Raw genomic sequence first — 10,905 nt, forward strand, 5'->3', positions numbered from 1 at the left:
CATTAGGGACTCTAGTGACAGGAGAAGGGGTAACGGATTAACAGTTAAACAGGGGAAGTTTAGATTGGATATAAGGAAGAAATTCTTTCCTGTTAGGCTGGTGTGGCACTGGAATGGATTGTCCAGGGGAGTTGCGAATGCTCAATCGATATCTGGTGGTGTTCAAGGCTAGGTTGGAAAGAGCCTTGGCTGACATGGTTTAGTGGGAGGTGTCTGTGCCCATGGAAGGGGGGTTGGAACTAGATGATCTTAAGGTCCTTTCTAACCCTAACTATTCTATGATTCTAAGGGGGTATCTGCATCATCCCTTCTGCTCTCGGCGCCTCTTATTTCTACATCAAGCTGCCAGGAAACCCAACAATGCTCTGGGCAGACCCCAGGCTCTACAGGGTAAAAACTCATGTGTTCCTCTGTGTCTTCTCTAGGTGATAGTACGGCTTTGGGCATCCTGCGTGAGAAGAAGGATCGGGAAGAATGGGAAACATTGTTCAAAGCCCTGGCTAAGCCCATCTTCCAGGTATGCCTGGTCCCAGCTGCTGCCGCTATCACATACCCAAAGCACCATTTCATGATTCAAAGATCATGTCCATGTCCGGACACATCTGCTGGGCTCAGTGTGGAAGAAAAGATTTATCACCTCTTTTATGAATGGGGACCTTGTCGTGGTGTGGTCTCCTGGTTCGCTCCAGCAGAGAGCTGGCTTCTTGGACACTTTGATTCAGATCCTCCTTCAAAACTCATTGGTTTTCTTCCCTTGGAAAAACCACCTGTGGGTTTCTGCCTGGGCACTTGGGTTCTTGTCCCTTTGGAGACCAGTTCTCCCCATGTTGCCCACTTCTCCAGTGCCCTCATTGCTTTTCTTTGTTCTGAGACCCTGTGAATCCCCTCAGGCCTCTTGAGTGAGGAGAGGTGGCTCCTAATGACCCTTGGCTTCTTGCAGGAGCTGGAGCACAGCCTTAATTCTATCAGGGAGCAGAGGATGAATGAAGGTCCCCAGAGCTCCAGCCTCCTCCTGAAAATAGTTCGTGGCCAGACACTCCCTCTCCAAGACCTACCACAGCAGGGGCTGATCAACCAGCCCTGCATGTGGCAATTGGAGCAGAAGGTGACCATCCAGACTCTGATGCATTTCCTGCAGCTGGAAGGTGGAGAAGACACTGGAAGTCCATACCCGATTCTGCTGGAGCTCTTGTCAAAGGTTGGTTGTGGGAATATCCTCTCTCCACCAAAGTACATGCAATAGATTCAGCCTGGTTGGTGTCTGTGGGTAACTATTTGCTCCACCCTGTGTTTCTTTGGAACATCCAAGCAAGACAAGTCTCCCTTGTCCAGATCCTCCTCCATTTTCTCTTCCAGCTTGAGAACATCCAACACGTCCAACGCCTGCCTGACATCTTCCGGCTGCAGAATGCCCTGATCCACTTCTTCCAAAACAGCCATAAAGGGGAGCACTACACAGTCCAGCAGTTCCTGGACCAGCCCGAGCTGTCAGGTGTGCCATGGAATTACATCACCCCATAGCACCCAGATGCTCCACCGAGACGCTGCTGCCATAGTTGCTGTGGTGGAGGCAGTGCTAGAGCAGCCCATCAAGGCCTTGCTTTGAAGGACCAGTTTTGGAGGGGAGTTTAGGAGAAGGTGGAGGCCTAAGAAAATGAGATGGATCCAGGGCAGATCCTTTCTCCTGGGGCATGTGGGGCCTGGCGAGGTTCTTCTGCCATGTGCAAGGTGGCTGAGATGGGCTTTTCAGCTCTTAAGTTGTGGTGCCTGGTTGGTTGATGTCACACATGGTCTCATGGAGGCTTGAAGCTCAAGCAAAAATGGTTTGGGTGACACCTCCAGCCATGTTCCTGTTGAGAGACATTCTCTGAGCTGACCAGTCTCCTGGGAAGATGCCTTGAGGGGGCTGCTTTTTACTCTCTCTGTCTCCACAGAGGACCAGCGTTTGGCTTTCAGCAGAGCTATTGAGACCATCCAGAAGGTCTGGAGCAATATTAAGATGAACCCATCCATCTCAGGTACGTGGTCATCTCCAGGAGGTCCCTTCCCTCTTTCCTTGACTGTTTGGTCTGCTCTGAAGCCAAGCTGCTTTCTGCACCTACCATTGCTAGCAAAGCTGCTGAGCTTGCTCCCCACCTGCTGAAAAAACATTAGAACCCCTCCTGAAGATACAAAACCTGATAAAGAACCCTTCCAAGACCTCAGCAGGAGGGAGGATGTCCCCTGGCTCCATACAGTGGGTAGAAGACCTCCTTTTACAGGCATCACCGTCCTGCCAGACCTCTTGCCCAGTGACATCAGCACCAGCACTGCCATCCTCCAGCTCCTCCCAACCCAACCGTCCATCAGCCGCCTGGTGGCCAGGTTCCTCATCCAGCTGCAGAACAGCTGCGTGGACACAGCCGCACGGGTCACCAAGGAGAGGCAGCGGTAATGTCCCAAGATGCTGACCCTGTGGCGTGTCCACCTCCTCCAGCAGGTCCTCAATGGCAGAGCAGGGCAAGGTGAAAGAGCCAGCAACCAGGGCAACCATTCCTCTCCCAGGTCCATCTCCGCAGAAGAGGTGAAGCCCTCCTCTGTGCTGACTGTAACCAAGAGCGACCTGGTGACCATGGCACTGACCAACTTGCAGTACGAGATAGACAAAGACGGCACCAAAATGACCTACTTCGACTTCCAGATGCTGCAGAGGCAAGTGGTTCATCGCTTCATCAGTGGAAAGCCCATCATCAAAGCTCAGGTGAGCTCCATATCGGCCAAATCAGGTTTTCCCAGGCCAGCAGTAGCATTTGGGTCTGTTTCCAGCCTCTTCTGGAGTCAGCAGACTCAACTGAAGGCACTAGCAGATGCCTGCTGTGCGTCTGCCTCTGTTCCTTGGGTTTCGAAGGAGTGCCATGGCCAGAAGCTACATCTGAGGCAATGAATTGGTGGTCTGAAAGGCAGCGTGCAGACCTACATCCCTGCTTTTGTTTTCTTTGAGAATAAGGGGGGTGTTGGTAGTGTTTAAAGAGCTTTGAGAGGTTTCTCCCAGGGTTATGTTCAGTCTGGAGAAGAGAAGCAGTGAGGAGACCTCAGAGAGGCTTCCAGTGTCTGATGGGACTCCAGAGATGCTGGGGATGGACTCTTCATTGGGGAATGTAGCAAAGGGACAAAGGGTGATAGGTTCAGACCAAAATAGGGGAAGTTCAGGTTAGATCTAAGGCAGAAGTTCTTCCCTGTGAGGGTGCTGAGGTGCTGGCACAGGGTGCCCAGAGAAGCTGTGGCTGCCCCATCCCTGGTAGTGTTCAAGGCCAGGCTGGACAGGGCTTGGAGCAAGCTGCTCTAGCAGAAGGTGTCCCTGCCCATGGCAGGGGTTGGAGCTGGATGAGCTTTAAAGTCCTTTCCAACACAAACCATTCCATGATTCCATGATTCTATGTAGGGTCCAAAGTGGGCCTGAACCACCTTGAAGGAGCACATGTCTGTGGCTGTTGGACTGCATTCTGTGTAAAAGAAGGCTGGAGGTGGTGGGAAAAGGGGACTTGAGGACACCAGAACCAGGCTTTCCTGTGCGTTGTCTCCTAAAGGTGGAGATCAGTCCACACTGGCTGTTCCCAGGACGTTTTTGGTCCCATCTTTCCAAGGGGGACTTTCTCCATCACCTTGCTTGGAAGTAAAGTGAGGTTGCAAGGTTTCCTGATCCTGCTCCATGGACATGCCTTCCTCCAGACATCAGGGATATCCCCTGATCTCCACAACCCCACAGTGTCCTCAGGAGGCCATGCAGAGCCCATGGGGACATCCCATGGGCTCACATCTGCCCAGCTGAGCTTCTCTACTGGCCCCCATTAAGTGACATGTTCATAACTATTTGTCCCAAACACTTTCCAGACAGCTCCATCCATTGCCCTCAACAACATGAGGACCCTCCAGACCACCAAGACGAAAGTCAGGGACCAACTGCCCCAGGTAGGAAACAAATGGCTGATTGTCTTCTCCTCCGTCCAACCCTGAGGTCTCCCTTCAATGCTATGGCATGATGGGGGCACAGAAAGTAGGCAGTTGTGTGGGAAGGACCAAGGCCAACTCAAGCAGGGGGTGGAGACCTGGCAGGACCCATTTGTCTTGCACAAGCTGGGAGGATATCACCCTTGTGGGTCACGTCCCCACTGTTCTTGCTGCCAGGAGATGCTCAGCATCAACCAGCAGAAGCACATCATGGAAGAGGCCCGCTCGGTCAATGCCCTCTCCAAGGTCTTGGACACCCTGAAGGTGGCTGCTGAGTTCCTGGCCATGACGGGTGGTGACCCGGAGTGCCCGCTGCCTGAGTACATTCGGCATGAGCTGAGGATGGATGCCGGGGCAAAGCAGCTCCAGGATGTGCCGGTGGGCAAGGGGTGAAGTTGGGTGGGAAGTGGGACCTTCACCCTTGCTCCCTCTTCATTGCCCATGGCTCCCACCACCTTCACATGCTGCAAGTGTCCGTGGAGGATTGAGGGTCTCATCCTCAAAGCAGAGGTCCTGGGCACCTGGGTGGGTTTCAAACCTTGGCTTGGTGGTGCCAGGTTTTCATGCCACATCCATCAACCCCTCGGGGACACCTCATGCATTGCAGATGGCCTGGGACATCTCTGTGGGGGACACCAGTGATGTGAGCCAAGGGGTAGTAGATGGGCCTGCCTGGGGGCTTGACCTGTGTGGTTGAGGTTCAGCTACTGAGGGATATTGGTGGCCCAACGCATGGTCCTCCAGGACACGCTGGAGTCAGTTGAAGGTGCATGGGACCTTCCAAGGAGCTGAGGGGCTGTTTCTCCATCACACTCCTTCAGGTGGTGCCCAACACCCGGCTGAAGCACATCCTGTCACTGTGGAAGGTCCTGGCAGCTCGCAGGTCCATGCTGTTGGTACAGATGAACCAGGTGAGGGAGATGAGATTGGGTTTGGAGGGGGTTTTGCTCCCTTGGGAAGAGAAAGGAGCCTTATGGTGCTGCAGCCATTTGATATCCCCATCTCGTCCCTCCCCTGGGTTAAATCAAGGTCTCTGGCCCATCCTGCAGATAATTCACTCCCTTGGGTACTTCCAAGACTGACTTATGTCTTGGAAGCTCTTTGGTGGTCCTGATAGAAGGTTTCACACAAGGACACAAGAGGGTTGTGGTTCTCATTTCTCCATGAGAAGTGAAGTCACCTCGGGGGGGGGGGGGGGGGGGGGAGGATGTGATGTGCTGGAGTCTCCTCTTTGCTGAAGGTTGGTGGTCCTGGCAGGATCCCTTCTGTCTGATGCCCAAAGAGTTCCAAGAGAAGCTGGGTAAAATGGAGGAAAAAGCCCTGTCCTCTGCGCTGGCCAACACCAACCTCGACCTCTTCCTCATTGAGCTGCATGAGATGATCACAGTGGCACTGTCCATCTTCCAGCCACAAGATGAGTAAGTCCAGGTTGTATCCTGGGACAGGCAGAGCAGTGGCACAAGTCACAGCTTCCTGGTGGGGTTCGGTTGGGGAGAGATCTCTGAAGGTCTCTGGTCCAAGTCCTGCTCCATACAGGTTACTCAGGGTCTCATCTGGTGAATCTCCATCTTTGGAGATGCTTGTGCTGGGGGTTAGCCCAAGGTGGCACCACCGCTGATGGAAAGGAGTTTTTCTCATGTCCAGTCATCTGCTGCCTTGTTGGCTTCTGATGCCACCAGAGACACTCAAGGGCAGCCTCTAGTATGAGGTGTTGGCCACCACTGACCAGCGACAGTTGGCCACCATTGAGAGCCACCATTGACCAGCGACCTTGGCCACCTTGAGAGCCACTATTGAACAGCAACCCCGGCTACCACTGAGAGCCACCACTGACCAGCAACCTCGGACACCACTGAGAGCCACCATTGACAAGCAACCTTGGCCACCATTGAGAGCCACCGTTGACCAGCATACTTGGCCAGCACTGAGAGCCACCATTGACCAGCATCCTTGGCCACCATTGAGAGCCTCCACTGACCAGAGACCTTGGCCAAGACAGTGCTAAGGGTTGACACCCATTGCTGTCCATGGCTGACTGCTGGGGGTGGTGGAACATCCACTCCATCTGCACCCACCCACTCACCCTTCTGCTTTGCCTCCCTCCACAGGCTGAAGTTTGCCTTCACGTTCTTCCTGGAAGACAACCAAGTCCCTGCCAGCTCAGTTTGCAGCCTCACGGATGCCCTGGACCCTGACATTCCCATCAAGAACATCCTCTCTGTCTGGAGGACAGCTGCAAGGACCAGCCAGGCCAATGTCCCTGCCTACAGCCAGAAGGGGCCAGCCCAAGGAAGTCGTTAGATGGAAACATCTGCCCCAGCTCTGGGGGCAATACATGACCCACATGTGGGCTCTTGGAGCAGCTTGAGCCTCCGAGCCCCTGAAATCCTGCTCCCCAAGGCCTGAACCCAGGTGGGAAGCTCCCACCTGGACCCACCACTGCCCCTCAGAGACCTCAAGCATCCCTGTCCCTCCCACCCTGCTGAGCCACATGGAGAGCATCCCCATGGACACATCCCCAGCTTCAATACCCCTGTCTTCAGTTAGCCAACTCTACCCCCTAAAACCCCCATATGGGTGCCTGAGAAGTTGTAGTCCCTTCTACGGCCCCGGTGCTGGCCAGCGGGTACATCTGTGCCTCCCCATGCTCATCATCAGTGGCCTCTGTCCTGCCTTGTTCTTCTCCTTTCTGTCATCATTAAATGCTCAAGGACCCATCTTGGTTTCTTGTTGTTCCTGAATTGGTGGTGGAGGGAACCTGGCTGGTGTCATGGGCACAACCAGACCATCTCAGGGGCTACTGTGGGACTCAAAGGCCCTCCAGACCTGGCAAGACCTTCAGTGGTCACAGGTCGCCGTCGGCAGGAAAGACCAGAGGTATCTCCCATTATACCCCAGTGCCTTTAAGGGTTTGACCCATGTGGTGAGATCCTTCTCTCCATCCTTCTGGAGGAGGTCCATGCCCAAACCTTCATCCTGTCCACACCTTCCCTGCAGGCATTGGTGAGACCTCCCAAGTATCTTCTCCAGGCTGGAGCATCACAGCTCCCTCAGCCTCTCCTAGGAGGGATGCTTCAGCCTCCTCATCATCTTGGTGGCCCTTCTCTAAGTCGAGTCTAAAGCTCTCCATAGAGGTTTGGCCAAATTGTTGCTGAAGACCACTTATCCCTTTTGGTTGGATGAATCCAATCAGCTCCCAACAGACCCAGCTTCTCAAAGGTCCATAATCATGGAACCCAAACTTTGAGTATGGCCCCAGCCATAGAGTCAGATGCTCCAGTCCCGTCACCACCTTCCCTGGTCTCTCCCCACTGTGGCCATGTCTCTTGTACTGGGCAGACCAGCACTGGATCCAGCCCTACAGGTGGGCCTCATCGGAAGAGAGATGAAGGATCCCTCCCTCCACCATAAGCTCGTGGTTCATGGTCAACCTGATGTCACCAGGACCTTTTCTACCAAGGTGCTTTCCAGGCTGGTGTCCCTATAGTGTCTGGTGCCAGGGACTGTCCCTCCCCAGGGGCAGGACTTTGGAACCCCATGAGGTTCCTTTCAGCCCATTTTCCAGCCCATTGAGGTTCCTCTGGGTGGAAGCGCTTTGGCTTCTCAGCTGATTCTTCCATTTGGTGGTGGCACCTGGAATGTGCTGATCTTCAGCCAGTTGACAACCCAGCTCGCTGCTCACCCATGTGTCACACATGTCAAATGTGTCACATATCACACGTGTCACACGTGTGTCACACACACATGTCAAACACTTGTTACACGTCATACAGGTTACACACATCACACACGTTACACACATCACACATGTGTCACACATGCGTCACACATGCATCACACATACGTCATGCACATCAAACACCTCACACACACATCAAACACTTGTTACACATCACACACATCACACACATGTCACACAGGTCACACATCACACACGTCGTACAGGTCACACGTCGCACACACGACATGTGTGACACCTGACACAAGTGTCACGCATCACATACCTGTCACATGCAGGTCACACGTTACACATCATATGTGTCGCACATCACACAAGTGTCACACATGTCACAAAACTGAAACAAAAGGAAAGGAGAATACAAAAAGAACCAGGGTGCATGTGTGTTTCTTGACAAAACCTGGTGACAGAAAAAGAGGCATTTGAAGGCCCACAGTTCCAAATCTCATTAGGTGTCATACAGCTCAGGGACACAGCACACAGGTTATGGTTTCTTTCAGAACACGAAAGTCAGATCCAGTGTTTCAGCACTTCTGAATATAAATAGTGTTCAAAATATTTTTATAGGGGTTTTGTTTGGTTGGGTTTGCTTTTTCTTTTGTGTTACCATAACACAATTTCAGTCTGTTAAATCTTTAACAAACAAGAAAGTCAGTCAATTTTGGATCATTAGAAACAGACAACCATTATGCACTTCTCTTATGCAAGCCCAGATTATGTTCTTGACCCCTAGCTCATTAAACTGAGGGAAAATTAAGCTATCTAATGGGCAAAACACCAAAACCCAACAACAACAAAGCAGCAGCTCAGTTGCTGTACTAGCCTAGAGTTACTGTACTGTCTCCCCAGGCAGGGACACCACACACTAAACCATGTCGCCCAAGGCCCTGTTCACCCTGGCCTTGGACATCGCCAGGGATGGAACATCCACAGCTTCTCTGGGCAACCCATTCCAGTGACTCAGCACTCTCTCATTAAAGAACTTCTTCCTTATATCCATCCTAAACTTCCCCTGTTTCAGTCAGAACCCATCACCCCTTGTCCTATCACTACTGCTCCTAATGAAGTGTCACTCCTTGGTATCCTTATAGCCTCCATTCAGATACTGGAAGGCTGCTATGAGGTCTCCACGCAGCCTTCTCTTCTCCAGGCTGAACAGCCCAAACTTTCTCAGCCTGTCTTCATATGGGAGGTGCTCCAGTCCCCCAGTCATCCTTGTGGCTCTCCTAGGCTTTTTCCAACAGTTCCATGTCCTTTTTATGTTGAGGACACCAGAACTGCACACAATACTCCAAGTGAGGTTTCAGGAGAGCAGAGTAGAGGGGCAGGATCACCTCCTTCGACCTGTTGGTCATGCTCCTTTGGATGCAGCCCAGGATACAGTTGGCTTTCTGGGCTGCGAGCGCACACTGAAGACGGCTCATGTTCAGTTTCTCATCAACCAACACAGCAAGTCCTTCTCCACAGGGCTGCTCTGAATCTCTTCTCTGTCCAACCTGTAGCTGTGCCTGGGATTGCTCCAACCCAGGTGTAGGACCTTGCACTTGGCATGGTTAAACTTCATGAGGTTGGCATCAGCCCACCTCACAAGCGTGTCAAGCTCCCTCTGGATGGCATTCCTTCCCTCCAGCATATCAACTGAACCACACAGCTTGGTGTCATCGGCAAACTTGCTGAGGGCGCACTTAATCCCACTGTCCATGTCTCCGACAAAGGTGTTGAACAAGACCGGTCCCAACACCAATCCCTGAGGGACGCCACTTGTTACTGGTCTCCAGCCGGACATTGAGCCATTGACCACAACTCTTTGTGTGCGGCCATCCAGGCAGTTCTTTATCCACCGAGTGGTCCATCCATCAAATTGATGTCTCTCTAATTTAGAGACAAGGATGTCGTGTGGGACAGTGTCAAATGCTTTGCACAAGTCCAGGTACCCCTGTCCATCAGTTCCGTATCCCTATCATAGACAGCCATCAAACTGGTCAGGCAGGATTTCCCCTTAGTGAAGCGTCGTGGTTTAAACCCAGTCAGGCAGCTCGTTCACTCACTCCCCCCCCCCCCCCACCTTTTTTCCCTCCCTCTACTCCCAGAGGGATGTAGAGGAGAATCAAAAAGAATGCAACTCCCGCGGGTTGAGATAAGAACAGTTTAGTAAATAAGGTATAACACAAATCACTGCTGCTGCCACCAGTGATAATAATGATGAAGGAAATAACAAGGGAAGAGAATACATCACCTCACCACCAGCCAACCGATAACTCGCCCCCCCACCCCGTCTGACTGAGCACCAACCCATACCTGTACAACCCCGCAGTGCCCCAGCCCTTCCGGATAACTCCCAGTTACATCATGTTCATGACGTGCTGCGGTATGGAATACCTCTTTGGCTAGCTTGGGTCAGGTGTCCTGTCTCTGCTTCCTCCTGGCTTTCCCTCCTCCCTGGCAGAGCATGAGACTCACAAAGTCCTTGGCCAAACCAAAACATCATTGTTATCAGCTCTGTTCCCAAGCCGAAAGTCAAAACACTGCATTGCACCAGCTACCAAGAAGGAGAAAAATGACTGCTACTGCTGACCCCAGGACATGAAGCCATGCTGGCTGTCACCAAGCACCTTATTGTTTTTCATGTGCCTTAGCTTGCCTTCTAGGAGACTCTGCTCCAAGACTTTTCCAGGCACAGAGGTGGGACTGACTGGTCTGTAATTCCCTGGGTTTTCCCTTTCTTGAAAATGGGGGTTATATTTCCCTTTTTCCAGTCCTCAGGAACCTCACCTGACTGTCATGATTTTTCAAATATGATGGACAGTGGCTTAGCAACTTCATTTGCCATCTCCTTCAGGACCTACAGATGGATTTCATCAGGTCCCATGGACTTGTGCATATTCACGTTCTTAAGATGGTCTTGAACCTGGTCCTCTCCTACAGTGGGCCCAAGGACTTCATTCTCACAGTCCCTGCATGTGCATTCCAAGACTTAGGTGGTGTGGTCAGAGCCTTTGCCAGTGAAGACTGAGGCAAAGAAGTCATTCAGAACCTCAGCCTTCTCCAAATCCAGTTCTCCTGATAGCTTCCGGAGGGGGCCCACGTTGTCCCTAGTCTGTCTTTAATTGCAGTGTACCCATAGAATCCCTTCCTGTTACCTTTCACATCCCTAGCCAAGTTTAATTGTAACTGGGCCT

General features: G+C 52.2%; 1 protein-coding gene across 1 annotated transcript; it reads left to right on the forward strand.

Moving 5' to 3' along the window:
- Window positions 1-234: 234 nt before the first annotated feature.
- LOC133263427 (E3 ubiquitin-protein ligase RNF213-like) lies at window positions 235-6,663 on the forward strand. The gene is made up of 11 exons (XM_061443181.1): window positions 235-517; window positions 941-1,198; window positions 1,357-1,492; window positions 1,935-2,018; window positions 2,262-2,430; window positions 2,545-2,740; window positions 3,871-3,948; window positions 4,165-4,365; window positions 4,809-4,898; window positions 5,245-5,405; window positions 6,096-6,663. The coding sequence occupies exons 1-11, from the start codon at window positions 401-403 to the stop codon at window positions 6,286-6,288; spliced, it is 1,683 nt and encodes a 560-aa protein (XP_061299165.1). The 5' UTR covers window positions 235-400; the 3' UTR covers window positions 6,289-6,663.
- Window positions 6,664-10,905: the final 4,242 nt, after the last annotated feature.

This window comes from Pezoporus flaviventris, unplaced genomic scaffold (assembly GCF_033815535.1).
Source record: "Pezoporus flaviventris isolate CSIRO_AGI_PZ_B2104156 unplaced genomic scaffold, CSIRO_AGI_Pfla_v1 ptg000317l, whole genome shotgun sequence".
In the NCBI taxonomy this organism is placed as follows: Eukaryota; Metazoa; Chordata; class Aves; order Psittaciformes; family Psittacidae; genus Pezoporus; species Pezoporus flaviventris.

Coding starts and splice junctions, on each gene's coding strand:
- LOC133263427 (XM_061443181.1), top strand. CDS start 401: ATGTGTTCCTCTGTGTCTTCTCTAGGTGATAGTACGGCTTTGGGCATC. Junction 2,019..2,261: donor GATGAACCCATCCATCTCAG/GTACGTGGTCAT, acceptor CTCCTTTTACAG/GCATCACCGTCCTGCCAGAC. Junction 4,899..5,244: donor TGTTGGTACAGATGAACCAG/GTGAGGGAGATG, acceptor TGGTCCTGGCAG/GATCCCTTCTGTCTGATGCC.